General features: G+C 50.7%; 2 protein-coding genes across 5 annotated transcripts; both read left to right on the top strand.

Moving 5' to 3' along the window:
• Positions 1-3,163: 3,163 nt before the first annotated feature.
• nmnat3 (nicotinamide nucleotide adenylyltransferase 3) lies at positions 3,164-9,931 on the top strand. 4 transcript variants are annotated; one of them, XM_062481807.1, is made up of 6 exons: positions 3,164-3,284; positions 4,536-4,686; positions 5,334-5,535; positions 5,567-5,641; positions 6,759-6,903; positions 9,038-9,205. In XM_062481807.1, the coding sequence occupies exons 1-6, from the start codon at positions 3,258-3,260 to the stop codon at positions 9,056-9,058; spliced, it is 621 nt and encodes a 206-aa protein (XP_062337791.1). In that variant the 5' UTR covers positions 3,164-3,257; the 3' UTR covers positions 9,059-9,205. The 4 variants fall into 4 exon arrangements, with proteins under 4 accessions (XP_062337791.1, XP_062337789.1, XP_062337788.1 ...); XM_062481805.1 differs by having other exon boundaries at positions 3,206-3,284; positions 4,290-4,686; positions 6,759-6,835; positions 9,038-9,931; XM_062481804.1 differs by having other exon boundaries at positions 3,218-3,284; positions 6,759-6,835; positions 9,038-9,931.
• Positions 9,932-10,918: 987 nt separating this feature from the next.
• LOC134036746 (retinol-binding protein 1-like) lies at positions 10,919-15,814 on the top strand. Its single transcript, XM_062481820.1, has 4 exons — positions 10,919-11,173; positions 12,911-13,089; positions 14,543-14,644; positions 15,631-15,814. The coding sequence occupies exons 1-4, from the start codon at positions 10,963-10,965 to the stop codon at positions 15,679-15,681; spliced, it is 543 nt and encodes a 180-aa protein (XP_062337804.1). The 5' UTR covers positions 10,919-10,962; the 3' UTR covers positions 15,682-15,814.
• The last annotated feature ends 385 nt before the right edge of the window (positions 15,815-16,199 follow it).

Raw genomic sequence — 16,199 nt, 5'->3', positions numbered from 1 at the left:
GCAGACTGCAGTCAGGACTACATGACGGCACCTAAACCCTAACGCAGACTGCAGTCAGGGCTACATGACGGCACCCTAACCCTAACGCAGACTGCAGTCAGGGCTACATGACGGCACCTAAACCCTAACGCAGACTGCAGTCAGGACTACATGACGGCACCTAAACCCTAACGCAGACTGCAGTCAGGGCTACATGACGGCACCCTAACCCTAACGCAGACTGCAGTCAGGGCTACATGACGGCACCTAAACCCTAACGCAGACTGCAGTCAGGGCTACATGACGGCACCCTAACCCTAACGCAGACTGCAGTCAGGACTACATGACGGCACCCAAACCCTAACGCAGACTGCAGTCAGGGCTACATGACGGCACCCTAACCCTAACGCAGACTGCAGTCAGGGCTACATGACGGCACCCAAACCCTAACGCAGACTGCAGTCAGGGCTACATGACGGCACCCAAACCCTAACGCAGACTGCAGTCAGGGCTACATGACGGCACCTAAACCCTAACGCAGACTGCAGTCAGGGCTACATGACGGCACCCAAACCCTAACGCAGACTGCAGTCAGGGCTACATGACGGCACCCAAACCCTAACGCAGACTGCAGTCAGGGCTACATGACGGCACCTAAACCCTAACGCAGACTGCAGTCAGGGCTACATGACGGCACCCAAACCCTAACGCAGACTGCAGTCAGGACTACATGACGGCACCCTAACCCTAACGCAGACTGCAGTCAGGGCTACATGACGGCACCCAAACCCTAACGCAGACTGCAGTCAGGGCTACATGACGGCACCCAAACCCTAACGCAGACTGCAGTCAGGGCTACATGACGGCACCCAAACCCTAACGCAGACTGCAGTCAGGGCTACATGACGGCACCCAAACCCTAACGCAGACTGCAGTCGGCTACGTGACGGCACCCAAACCCTAACGCAGACTGCAGTCAGGGCTACATGACGGCACCCAAACCCTAACGCAGACTGCAGTCAGGGCTACATGACGGCACCTAAACCCTAACGCAGACTGCAGTCAGGGCTACATGACGGCACCCAAACCCTAACGCAGACTGCAGTCAGGGCTACATGACGGCACCTAAACCCTAACGCAGACTGCAGTCAGGGCTACATGACGGCACCCAAACCCTAACGCAGACTGCATTCAGGGCTACATGACGGCACCCAAACCCTAACGCAGACTGCAGTCAGGACTACATGACGGCACCTAAACCCTAACGCAGACTGCAGTCAGGACTACATGACGGCACCTAAACCCTAACGCAGACTGCAGTCAGGGCTACATGACGGCACCCTAACCCTAACGCAGACTGCAGTCAGGGCTACATGACGGCACCTAAACCCTAACGCAGACTGCAGTCAGGACTACATGACGGCACCTAAACCCTAACGCAGACTGCAGTCAGGGCTACATGACGGCACCCTAACCCTAACGCAGACTGCAGTCAGGGCTACATGACGGCACCTAAACCCTAACGCAGACTGCAGTCAGGGCTACATGACGGCACCCTAACCCTAACGCAGACTGCAGTCAGGACTACATGACGGCACCCAAACCCTAACGCAGACTGCAGTCAGGGCTACATGACGGCACCCTAACCCTAACGCAGACTGCAGTCAGGGCTACATGACGGCACCCAAACCCTAACGCAGACTGCAGTCAGGGCTACATGACGGCACCCAAACCCTAACGCAGACTGCAGTCAGGGCTACATGACGGCACCCAAACCCTAACGCAGACTGCAGTCAGGGCTACATGACGGCACCCAAACCCTAACGCAGACTGCAGTCAGGGCTACATGACGGCACCTAAACCCTAACGCAGACTGCAGTCAGGGCTACATGACGGCACCCAAACCCTAACGCAGACTGCAGTCAGGGCTACATGACGGCACCCAAACCCTAACGCAGACTGCAGTCAGGGCTACATGACGGCACCTAAACCCTAACGCAGACTGCAGTCAGGGCTACATGACGGCACCCAAACCCTAACGCAGACTGCAGTCAGGACTACATGACGGCACCCTAACCCTAACGCAGACTGCAGTCAGGGCTACATGACGGCACCCAAACCCTAACGCAGACTGCAGTCAGGGCTACATGACGGCACCCAAACCCTAACGCAGACTGCAGTCAGGGCTACATGACGGCACCCAAACCCTAACGCAGACTGCAGTCAGGGCTACATGACGGCACCCAAACCCTAACGCAGACTGCAGTCGGCTACGTGACGGCACCCAAACCCTAACGCAGACTGCAGTCAGGGCTACATGACGGCACCCAAACCCTAACGCAGACTGCAGTCAGGGCTACATGACGGCACCTAAACCCTAACGCAGACTGCAGTCAGGGCTACATGACGGCACCCAAACCCTAACGCAGACTGCAGTCAGGGCTACATGACGGCACCTAAACCCTAACGCAGACTGCAGTCAGGGCTACATGACGGCACCCAAACCCTAACGCAGACTGCATTCAGGGCTACATGACGGCACCCAAACCCTAACGCAGACTGCAGTCAGGACTACATGACGGCACCTAAACCCTAACGCAGACTGCAGTCAGGACTACATGACGGCACCTAAACCCTAACGCAGACTGCAGTCAGGGCTACATGACGGCACCCTAACCCTAACGCAGACTGCAGTCAGGGCTACATGACGGCACCTAAACCCTAACGCAGACTGCAGTCAGGACTACATGACGGCACCTAAACCCTAACGCAGACTGCAGTCAGGGCTACATGACGGCACCCTAACCCTAACGCAGACTGCAGTCAGGGCTACATGACGGCACCTAAACCCTAACGCAGACTGCAGTCAGGGCTACATGACGGCACCCTAACCCTAACGCAGACTGCAGTCAGGGCTACATGACGGCACCGTCTCAACCCGGCCGAGTCCGCTCAAACACACATTTACCAACCCTGATATATGCACATGCCAACCGCATGGACTGTGCAGCCAATCAGAGAGGAGCTCACAGCAGCTGTGTAATAATTACCCAGAAGACACATATATGATTTTTTTATCAATATGAATCTAAAAGTTGAATGTATTTTGTTGATTACCAGGCCAAACCCTTGGTAAATAATAATTTATTATTAACGTCCCAACACGGTCCAGTAGATGTCGCCATGGCGCCGTTATTCAGTACAGAACTGTTGAACTGACGTTCCACAGAACCGGGGACACCTGACGCTGTGACACCGACGCCGGGCATGGACCCCTTATGCAAACTGTCCAGTGTTCCAGAACGGTAAACTTAGGTTTAAACATTGTTTCTGTTCGGCAGTCATGGTTGAGCTAGATAGTCTAACAATAACACGGCATGTCAGTTTGATTTAGTGTCTGCTGTCGTCGAACAGTAATAATGTTAATCGATCTTTGTAGCTAAATCCTTAGGTTAGGCTAGCTAGCTAAACTGTCATCTATGTCAAATAATTTGTCCCTAAATCCACACCTGTTAAGTATGCTAAAGTTACGTCACTTCTCCACACTATATGTATGTCAGCGTATGTCTGACTATCAACCTATATCGAGCAAAACTAGCGAGCTAGCCAGCTGTCTAACGTCACACTAATACTATAGCTAGTTTACTAACGCATCACTGCATATAGCGCCTATAGGTTTACGACATTTCCGATGATACAGATAAACTATGCAACTTTTGTTTCATCACAGTTGTTACTTAAGTAGCCCTCTACTTTCAAGTTCAAGTTAAATTATTTTATTGTCAGATGCACAGAACAACACAGGGTCAGACTGGGCACTGGAATTCTTAGGACAGGACAACGCAAAGCAACCTGGCATAACATGACATATAAGTACTCAGAACATATATTACACCTATGATAAGCTAACATATAATATAATAAACCTCCTAAATATACAAAATAATATACAGTATGTAAGTATACTAAACCTCTAATGCACATAATAACCTATACTAACCTTATAACACACTAACCTAGAGACAAGTAGGGTACAATTAGTGCAATATTTCTGAAGTGCAACCAGTAGCTGAAGAGACGTGTGTAAAGTGACTAGTGTGAGTGTTGACAGTGTATCACTGTCCATTTAGAAGCCTGATGGCCTTTGGAAAGAAACTGTAGTGCAGTCTGCATGTATGAGACCGAATGCTATACGGTAACGTTGATGGCAACGTTGGCAACCTGTTGATGTCAAATCACCTGTTGTAGTGACCACTGTTATCTCCCCTTTCTTATCTTCCCTCCCTCTCTCCTCTCTCCCCTCCCCCCAGTGTTTTGTGAGGCCCGTCTCAGGGGAGGAGGAAGACAACAGTGTTTTGTGAGGCCCGTCTCAGGAGAGGAGGAAGACAACAGTGTTTTGTGAGGCCCGTCTCAGGGGAGGAGGAAGACAACAGTGTTTTGTGAGGCCCGTCTCAGGGGAGGAGGAAGACAACAGTGTTTTGTGAGGCCCGTCTCAGGGGAGGAGGAAGACAACAGTGTTTTGTGAGGCCCGTCTCAGGGGAGGAGGAAGACAACAGTGTTTTGTGAGGCCCGTCTCAGGGGAGGAGGAAGACAACATGGCTGCCATGCGGGTGCCCCTGGTGCTGCTTGCGTGTGGCTCCTTCAACCCCATCACCAACCAGCACATGAGGCTGTTTGAGCTGGCCAGGGACCACCTGCACGGCACAGGTCACACACCTGCACACACACCTGCACGGCACAGGTCACACACCTGCACACACACCTGCACGGCACAGGTCACACACCTGCACACACACCTGCACACACACCTGCACGGCACAGGTCACACACCTGCACACACACCTGCACGGCACAGGTCACACACCTGCACACACACCTGCACACACACCTGCACGGCACAGGTCACACACCTGCACACACACCTGCACACACACCTGCCCACACACCTGCACGGCACACCTGCACACACACCTGCACACACACCTGCATAGGTCACACACCTACATACACACCTGCACACACACCTGCACAGGTGACACACCTACACACACACCTGCACACACACCTGCATAGGTCACACACCTACACACACACCTGCACAGGTGACACACCTACACACACACCTGCACACACACCTGCACAGGTGACACACCTACACACACACCTGCACACACACCTGCATAGGTCACACACCTAGACACACACCTGCACAGTTCACACACACACCTACAAACCTGCACAGGTCATACACACACACACAGTCCTGCACGTGTTCTTAAACATCCAATCACAACAGAGTATTTATTACAGTTTGTTTTAGAACTATCAATCACTGCTGTATTTCCCTCCTATAGGCCAGTACAAGGTGGTGGGTGGGATCGTGTCCCCAGTAAGTGACGGCTACGGCAAGCAGGGCCTGGTATTGGCGAAGCACCGTGTTGCCATGGCGAAGCTGGCACTGCAGAGCTCAGATTGGGTGTCTGTGGACGACTGGGAAAGCCAGCAGCCTGATTGGACGGAGACGGTGGTCACCTTGAGGTCAGCCCCTCCCAGAACCTACCCAGGTCTAGAACCGTCACTGTAGAACCAACCCAGTTGTAGAACCTTCACAACAGAACCTACCAAGTTCTAGAACCTTCCAGAGCTCTTGTACAACAGTGATGTAAGATTAGTTGGGATTATGCCAGACTTCCCTGGGATGTCACTTAACACACACACTCACACACATCACATGTACACAAACACATATCACATTGTACAACACCCTTCCCTAACACCACACTCATACACATGACCCATATTTAAATCCTTGTGTGTGGGGGCAGTTTCTAAGCTGCGTTGCGCAACAAGGAGCTGAAAGAGATGGAAGAGATGGGAGGAGGAGGGAGAGAGGAAGAGATGGGAGGAGGGAAAGAGGAAGAGATGGGAGGAGGAGGGAGAGAGGAAGAGATGGGAGGAGGAGGGAGAGAGGAAGAGATGGGAGGAGGAGGGAGAGAGGAAGAGATGGGAGGAGGAGGGAGAGAGGAAGAGATCGGAGGAGGAGGGAGAGAGGAAGAGATGGGAGGAGGAGGGAGAGAGGAAGAGATGGGAGGAGGAGGGAGAGAGGAAGAGATGGGAGGAGGAGGGAGAGAGGAAGAGATGGGAGGAGGAGGGAGAGAGGAAGAGATGGGAGGAGGAGGGAGAGAGGAAGAGATGGGGGGAGGAGGGAGGGAGGAAGAGAAGGGAGGAGGGAGAGAGGAAGTGATGGGATGAGGAGGGAGGGAGGGAGGAAGAGAAGGGAGGGAGGAAGAGATCGGAGGAGGAGGGAGAGAGGAAGAGATGGGAGGAGGAGGGAGGGAGGAAGAGATGGGAGGAGGAGGGAGAGAGGAAGAGATGGGAGGAGGGAGAGATGGGAGGAGGAGGGAGGGAGGAAGAGATGGGAGGAGGGAGGGAGGTAGAGAAGGGAGGAGGAGGGAGGGAGGAAGAGATCGGAGGAGGAATGGAGGAAGGAAGAGATCGGAGGAGGAGGGAGAGAGGAAGAGATGGGAGGAGGAGGGAGGGAGGAACAGATCGGAGGAGGAGGTAGGGAGAGGAGGGATGGGAGAGGCAGTATGAAAGCAGAGGATGGAGGAAGGGGGACTCTAACCCTGTTCATACCACCATATGTGACCTCACATAACCAACATCTTAATACACGTTGGAACTTTAGTAAGAAGATTTTCTCTAACAGTGGATCAGTTCATGACTTTCTCAGTGATACTCGTGTGTGTGCGTGTGTGTGTGTGTGTGTGTCGTATCAGGTACCACTATGGGAGGATTCTGAAGCAGTACCAACAGAAATTGGAGGACAGAGACAGCATGTCCTCTCAACCCCCCAGTAAGACCAGATACCCTAACCCTACAAAGCCTAACCCTAATCATCAAAAACTGCATTTATTTATTAAGGTAATCATTATTCAATGCAGTCACACTAAAACCTCAATCTAAATTCTGTTTCTTTAATCCAATCTTAATTTAACCACTAAGAGCTCATTGAGATTTTAAATTACACCATTACAGACCACAGACAAATGTAACATAGTAAAATAAATCACAGTAGTTTAACAAGATCATAAAAATCATAATCACAGGTCATGGAATCAGCCTCAATACTGTCATCAATCTGGGTTTGTTTCTTCTTGAAAACACAAAAAGTTCCTCTATTTCCAGGCAGGCTCTCTGGTTACCTGATCCTGCTCAGGAGCTTGACCTTTAACCCCATGCTGCCTGTATCAGCGGCTGGCGCTATGGGATCAGCTCCTGTAGCGTGCTAGTGCTTTACCTACCTGATAATGCGCTAGCTAGTGCACCACTGCTAAAGAGTATTAGCATTAGCTGGAGGCATAACTGATCTCATGAATGCTCTCTCTCCTCTGGCTGGCTGACGACAACAACATCACGGTTATGTTGGCCGTGTACATCCACTAGGCTACGTTAGACCTCATATATCCATTTGAACCTACGCTAGGCTACGTTAGCCCTCATATATCCATTTGAACCTACGCTAGGCTAGGTTAGCCCTCATATATCCATTTGAACCTACGCTAGGCTACGTTAGCCCTCATATCCATTTGAACCTACGCTAGGCTACGTTAGCCCTCATATATCCATTTGAACCTACGCTTGGCTACGTTAGCCCTCATATATCCATTTGAACCTACGCTAGGCTACGTTAGCCCTCATATATCCATTTGAACCTACGCTTGGCTACGTTAGCCCTCATATATCCATTTGAACCTACGCTAGGCTACGTTAGCCCTCATATATCCATTTGAACCTACGCTAGGCTACGTTAGCCCTCATATATCCATTTGAACCTACGCTAGGCTACGTTAGCCCTCATATATCCATTTGAACCTACGCTAGGCTACGTTAGCCCTCATATATCCATTTGAACCTACGCTAGGCTACGTTAGCCCTCATATATCCATTTGAACCTACGCTAGGCTACGTTAGCCCTCATATATCCATTTGAACCTACGCTAGGCTACGTTAGCCCTCATATATCCATTTGAACCTACGCTAGGCTACGTTAGCCCTCATATATCCATTTGAACCTACGCTTGGCTACGTTAGCCCTCATATATCCATTTGAACCTACGCTTGGCTACGTTAGCCCTCATATATCCATTTGAACCTACGCTTGGCTACGTTAGCCCTCATATATCCATTTGAACCTACGCTTGGCTACGTTAGCCCTCATATATCCATTTGAACCTACGCTAGGCTACGTTAGCCCTCATATATCCATTTGAACCTACGCTTGGCTACGTTAGCCCTCATATATCCATTTGAACCTACGCTTGGCTACGTTAGCCCTCATATATCCATTTGAACCTACGCTTGGCTACGTTAGCCCTCATATATCCATTTGAACCTACGCTAGGCTACGTTAGCCCTCATATATCCATTTGAACCTACGCGTGGCTACGTTAGCCCTCATATATCCATTTGAACCTACGCTAGGCTACGTTAGCCCTCATATATCCATTTGAACCTACGCTTGGCTACGTTAGCCCTCATATATCCATTTGAACCTACGCTAGGCTACGTTAGCCCTCATATATCCATTTGAACCTACGCTTGGCTACGTTAGCCCTCATATATCCATTTGAACCTACGCTTGGCTACGTTAGCCCTCATATATCCATTTGAACCTACGCTTGGCTACGTTAGCCCTCATATATCCATTTGAACCTACGCTAGGCTACGTTAGCCCTCATATATCCATTTGAACCTACGCTTGGCTACGTTAGCCCTCATATATCCATTTGAACCTACGCTAGGCTACGTTAGCCCTCATATATCCATTTGAACCTACGCTTGGCTACGTTAGCCCTCATATATCCATTTGAACCTACGCTTGGCTACGTTAGCCCTCATATATCCATTTGAACCTACGCTTGGCTACGTTAGCCCTCATATATCCATTTGAACCTACGCTTGGCTACGTTAGCCCTCATATATCCATTTGAACCTACGCTAGGCTACGTTAGCCCTTGTACACACACTCATTAACGCCGTCCCCCTCCCCCTCCAGGCCCTACAGCCCCCCAGCTGAAGCTGCTGTGCGGCGCTGACTTCCTGGACTCGTTCAGCGTGCCGGGCTTGTGGCTGGAGGCCCACGTGGAGGAGCTGGCCGGACGCTTCGGCCTGGTGTGTGTGAGCCGGGGCGCCCTGCAGCCGGAGTGGGCCGTGCACCGGTCCGACACGCTGTCCCGACACCGGCAGAACATCTTCCTGGTCCGGGAGTGGATCCGGAACGAGATCAGCGCCACCGAGGTGCGGCGGGGCCTGCGGCGCGGGCAGAGCGTGCGCTACCTGGTCCCTGACAGCGTCCTGGAGTACGTCCAGCAGCACCACCTCTACACACACGACAGCGAGACGCTCAACCAGGGAGCCCCTCTCAGACCCCTCACCAAGCAGGCTTCTGACGCCTGAAGCAGACGGAGGAATAGACAGATTTATAAACTGATGCCTTTATAGACTGACATACCGACAGATTGACACACCGACAGATTGATAGACTTACAGATATACAGACTGATAGACTATAGACTGATAACAGAGGCAGACTTAAACAGTTGTGTCGTCTGCACTTCATACTAGACCACTTCATACTGCAGATTTAACTCCTTGGATGCCACATCCTTCATTAAAGAAATGAACATTTGTCAGAAGCACAGAGCAGAGTATGTCAGGCCAGGGACTGGTTTACCAGTCAGATGATACATCTCTCAAGCACAACCAGCTAGAAAACATGAAGACATTAAGAGTGTCGAAGCACTATGACTGATGAACGAAATAGTCAGTTGTCGCCATAAAATATATTTTGGATGATCATAATATTAGGATAGTAGAATTATATGTTAATTTTGATGGATTTCCATGAAACAGTGTGTGAACTGGGCACTAAAGCGTTCTGTGTTTGGAATCACTGTGAATGTGTCTTTTGTTATTGTCTGCTCACAAATTTGCAGTCTGGATACAGAGTTTCCCCGCTGTTCATTTCTCTCTCGCGCCGTTAACCCTTGTGTTATCTTCGGGTCATTCTGACCCATCAGTTATTGTGACCCACCGTTGTATTGCGACAACTTTACCGCATACAAAAACAAAGTGAAGCATTTTCTTTTAACCGTCGGGCTGTCTCAGACCCCCCACATTGTGAAGGTTAAAATAAATAAAAAAATATTTGTTTTTGTATTGGGTATAATTGGGTAAACACAACGGTGGTTCGTTATGAACCTTTGGGTCATGTGACCCGAAGGCAGCACAAGGGTTAAGGACCGGGTGACTGGACTGGCCGGGCGCGCTGAGCTCTTTATTAAGAATCTATTCAGTTCTGCCCGTTCCAGTCACACTGAATGACTCAGGTCATTCTCAGGGGATTCCGGTAATCCGAAGGGGTTCTCCTCTACGTGGGCCGGTTTCTCAACAAGCGCTTCCCTGCCGTTTTAAGGCGCCCTCCGTCTCGGGCGGCAGCTGTGCTTTTGACAGGGAGAGCCACGGTTTGCTGAAAACACAGCTCAGCGAATGAACTGTGTTTTATGAGACGTGACAATAAAAGTGGCAGTTGCCCAGCAGCAGTTACTGGAGAATCCATTAGTTTTTTTGCGCTTCAGTCTCAAATTAAGCATTTTCGGGGTTCGAGTTTTTATTTCTGTTCGTTTCCTACTCAACCTACAGGCCCTGGAACAAAAGGTCACATGGGAATATATATCCTACTAATATTGCCTACTTTCCTAAATATGCTATCCCTTTTCATCCATATGAATATAAATCCGTCACATGAATAAGGAAATACTCTTACCCTAATCCAAAATTTACCTTACACACACTTTCAAACCTAGAGCGCGAGGTCATTATGTGAGTGGGCCTTTATTCCTATTACACGGAGCGCGAGGGGGATTGTGGCGCTCACGGGGGGAGAGAAAGGGTGGTCTAAACCTGCGCGCTCAGAACAACATGAACGTAACGAGTAATCCGATTAAAGTGATTCTGGTTAAAATTGGTGGCACTGAAAGCGATCCCTCATTCGGACGCCAACAGCCTGCGATATCGTTCCCTTTTTATCGCCTGGAAGGAAACTTGAAAACTGCCAAGATGCCAGTTGACCTGAATGGATACTGGAAAATGATCTCCAACGACAACTTCGAAGAGTACTTAAAGGCTCTTGGTGAGTGTTGTCTGTGTTTTTATGGACATTCGTGATACAGTGATCCCTCCATCTCTCTCCTCATCCCTCTATCTCCCCTGTGTACCTCGCTCTCTCCTCATCTCTCTCTATATTTCTACCTCGCTCTGTCTATCTATTGTTCTCCCTTTCACTATCCCTCTATTTCTTTCTAGAGACAGACAGACAGATACATGAATGTATATCCAGACAGACAGAGGTCCCCCCCCCCTGTGCTCTGCAGATGTAACTCCCCCCCCCCTGTGCTCTGCAGATGTAACTCCCCCCCCCCTGTGCCCTGTGCTCTGCAGATGTAACTCCCCCCCCCCCCTGTGCTCTGCAGATGTAACTCCCCCCCCCCCCTGTGCTCTGCAGATGTAACTCCCCCCCCCCTGTGCCCTGTGCTCTGCAGATGTAACTCCCCCCCCCCTGTGCCCTGTGCTCTGCAGATGTAACTCCCCCCCCCCTGTGCTCTGCAGATGTAACTCCCCCCCCCCTGTGCTCTGCAGATGTAACTCCCCCCCCCCTGTGCTCTGCAGATGTAACTCCCCCCCCCCTGTGCTCTGCAGATGTAACTCCCCCCCCCTGTGCTCTGCAGATGTAACTCCCCCCCCCCTGTGCTCTGCAGATGTAACTCCCCCCCCCCTGTGCCCTGTGCTCTGCAGATGTAACTCCCCCCCCCCCTGTGCTCTGCAGATGTAACTCCCCCCCCCCTGTGCTCTGCAGATGTAACTCCCCCCCCCCCTGTGCTCTGCAGATGTAACTCCCCCCCCCCCCTGTGCTCTGCAGATGTAACTCCCCCCCCCCCTGTGCTCTGCAGATGTAACTCCCCCCCCCCCCTGTGCTCTGCAGATGTAACTCCCCCCCCCCCTGTGCTCTGCAGATGTAACTCCCCCCCCCCCCTGTGCTCTGCAGATGTAACTCCCCCCCCCCCTGTGCTCTGCAGATGTAACTCCCCCCCCCCCCCTGTGCTCTGCAGATGTAACTCCCCCCCCCCCTGTGCTCTGCAGATGTAACTCCCCCCCCCCCCTGTGCTCTGCAGATGTAACTCCCCCCCCCCCCTGTGCTCTGCAGATGTAACTCCCCCCCCCCCCTGTGCTCTGCAGATGTAACTCCCCCCCCCCTGTGCTCTGCAGATGTAACTCCCCCCCCCCCCTGTGCTCTGCAGATGTAACCCCCCCCCCTGTGCTCTGCAGATGTAACTCCCCCCCCCCCTGTGCTCTGCAGATGTAACCCCCCCCCCTGTGCTCTGCAGATGTAACTCCCCCCCCCCCTGTGCTCTGCAGATGTAACTCCCCCCCCCCCTGTGCTCTGCAGATGTAACTCCCCCCCCCCCTGTGCTCTGCAGATGTAACTCCCCCCCCCCCTGTGCTCTGCAGATGTAACTCCCCCCCCCCCTGTGCTCTGCAGATGTAACTCCCCCCCCCCCTGTGCTCTGCAGATGTAACTCCCCCCCCCCTGTGCTCTGCAGATGTAACTCCCCCCCCCCTGTGCTCTGCAGATGTAACCCCCCCCCCTGTGCTCTGCAGATGTAACTCCCCCCCCCCTGTGCTCTGCAGATGTAACTCCCCCCCCCTGTGCTCTGCAGATGTAACTCCCTCCCCCCTGTGCTCTGCAGATGTAACTCCCCCCCCCCTGTGCTCTGCAGATGTAACTCCCCCCCCCTGTGCTCTGCAGATGTAACTCCCCCCCCCCCCTGTGCTCTGCAGATGTAACTCCCCCCCCCCCTGTGCTCTGCAGATGTAAACGTAGCCATCAGGAAGATCGCCACCCTGCTGAAGCCTGACAAGGACATCACCCAGGATGGAGATCACATGATCATCAAGACCCTGTCCACCTTCAAGAACTACCACATGGACTTCTACGCGGGGAAGGAGTTCGAGGAGGACCTGACCGGCGTGGACGACAGGAAGTGCATGGTGAGCCATGGAGATGTATTTCCTGTTTCCTGTTAAGTGTCCCGGGTCTGTATGTGTTGTGTGTATGTGTTGGTGAGCTGGTGGAGTGAAGCAGCCTGTATGTGTTGGTGAGCTGGTGGAGTGAAGCAGCCTGTAAGCCCTGTGTTCTCTTGGTTCCATCACAGAGATGGAACGGCCTAATGTGTTTGTTGATCGTAGGACCAGGGTTCATTGTCTACGATTTTCAAACTTGCTCAAAAGAGTCAGGAGGAGACTCCAGGTGTGGGTTTGTCCGTGTTCTAGAACCCTTGAGCCTTCTAGAACTGTCCTGGTGAGTTCTAGTTTCCAGTGGTCAAAGCAGGCCTTCCTGTTTGGATCCTCTAGTTTCTCCGAGTACAGAAGTGCTGTGTGGAGACAGCATAGCTGGGCACCTGTTGCCTGTGTGTCTGTCTTTATGTGTGTGTGTGTGTGTCTGTGTGTGTGTGTGTGTGTGTCTGTCTGTGTGTGTCTGTGTGTGTTTGCTCTGCTGTGTTGGAGAGCAGGGGCCCGTTCTCCGTATGTCGCTAACTCAGTTAGCTGGATTTGATTGTTGACGATTTGTCATTATCTTGGATTGTTCGGTTCTTCGAAGCTCATTCTGGACTTGCTGTCATAGCAACAAGTCCTTTAGCTCAAACATGCTCTGGAGCAGGCTTATTTATATAGCCTAATCAAGATTTGATTGCGACTTTATAAGCAGAGGTGATACAGGAAGTCTGTCACAGACATGTCTTGTCCGTTTTTACGAAAACAACCCTGTTGCGGAAGGTGCAAGAATAATTAGCAGAATTTAACATGAAACCGAATTATTGCTCATTGTGTGATAGATAGATCCACAGCGCGTCAGCTACTCGCCTATACTTTTTGGCGTGAGGGTGTCATTTACATCATAAATTTGTTGAAACCACATTATATACATTAAAGATGATAAACAAAGTATGAAAATCCTAAAACAGGCCTGGCCTGTAATAAGCTGTTGCTCTGTTGGCTTTATTGCGGAAAAAACGGGGCGCTCTTTTTGGCCATGGTGAGCAGCCATAGACTGATGTGAGCAGCCAATAGCAGCGTTGCTGATCAAGGTTTCTACTATCGATACATACCCCCTTTTAGACCAACGTATAACTCAATCCAGCTATACTAATCATAAACAACATGGAACCGAATTAGCCAGATCATGATTAGCAAGATGATGTCCTCTCGGATATGTCATTTTATCTTGGATGTAATAAGCGACGTACGGAGAACAGGCCACAGGCATGGATGTGCATGTGTGTTTTTATGTATTTTTACTAAATAGCCTGTTTGTCAACCCTCTGTGTGTGCGTGTGTGTGCGTGCGTGTGCCTGCGTGCGTGTGTGTGTGCGTGCGTGTGTTGTTGTGCGTGTGTGTGTGTGCGTGCGTGTGTTTGCGTGCGTGTGTGTGCGTGCGTGCGTAGACCACCATCACATGGGAAGGAGACAAGCTGGTGTGTGTGCAGAAGGGGGAGAAGGAGGGGAGAGGCTGGACACACTGGGTGGAAGGAGACCAGCTGTACCTGGTAAGACACACACACAGCCTACACACACACATACACAGCCTACACACACACATACACAGCCTACACACACACATACACAGCCTACACACACACACACAGCTACACACACACACACTGCCTACACACACACACTGCCTACACACACACACAGCCTACACACACAGCCTACACACACACATACACAGCCTACACACACACATACACATCCTACACACACACATACACAGCCTACACACACACACACAGCCTACACACACACACACTGCCTACACACACACACTGCCTACACACACACACAGCCTACACACACACACAGCCTACACACACACACAGCCTACACACACACACACACACAGCCTACACACACACACACAGCCTACACACACACACACACAGCCTACGCACACACACACACAGCCTACACACACAGCCTACACACACACACACACACACACACACAGCCTACACACACACACATATATAACACACACAAGTATTTGGGTGTCTAGGAGCCCGTTGAGAGACAAGCAGAACAGAATAATAACTCCTCTTGTCTCTGCCTAATTTCAGCTTTCTTGTTTATTGTTATTGTGTTCATTCACTGCTGACTGTGTCATTCAGCCTGCATCTCCTGCCTGGAACATTATTTACTCTGAACATCAGCAGATGGTTGCAATAATCTACCATTTAATGACTCCTTAGAGATTTCAGAGCACAACCCAGTCAGAGCATTTTGCAGCATGGTGGGGACCCCTTGTGGTAGGAACAGGAACAGCAGGCACTGTGCTCCTCATAGAGACTTCATGGGACATTTAAACATTTTTATTCAGACGGTTTTATCCAAAGAGCAAAACAAGTAGTGCATGAAGAAAGTACATCAGAAAATTAAGGATCAGAAGTGCATGTTCTACGGTATTTACGTGGTCAAAGTCAAGGAAAAGTCTGTTTCTGCCTCCTGTGTGAAGCCTGATTCTCTACCCCCGCAGGAGCTCCGGGCTTGTGGAGTGGTGTGTCTGCAGGTGTTCAAGAAGTCTTAAAGCTCGCCAACAACTCAATCCATCCATCTATCTCTTTATCCATCTCTTTATCTATCCATCTCTATTCATCTCTATCCATCTCTATTCATCTCTATCCATCTCTATCCATCTCTATCATCTCTCATTTATAAAACAAAGTGTGACAGCTCGAGCTTGGTCGTAGTTAATCTGAGTTCTAGACACCTACATGTACCTTGAAAAGGCACTCATATAACAATAATTTCTTCAAACGTTTTTAACACAGGGTGAACACCAAATAATTAGAAATGACACAAAGTCAAACATGCAGCATCAGCTTTTATTAAAAAGTGATATTATTTATTATGATATTAAGTTACATGAAGTAATTTGTTTCTCAACAACAGTGTATGTTCCTCCCTGTACCTTGACAGACGGCCGTGGGACACTAACCAGGTAGAGTACAGCACCCTCGGCCAGGGATTCGAACCACAGTTTCAATGTGTGAAACAGTGAGCTACCGTCTTCTGTTAAACAGGACGTTTACGAAAACACAATCC

The sequence above is a fragment of the Osmerus eperlanus genome, chromosome 16, assembly GCF_963692335.1.
Source record: "Osmerus eperlanus chromosome 16, fOsmEpe2.1, whole genome shotgun sequence".
NCBI lineage: Eukaryota > Metazoa > Chordata > Actinopteri > Osmeriformes > Osmeridae > Osmerus > Osmerus eperlanus.
This window is presented reverse-complemented; position numbering and strand designations above follow the sequence as displayed.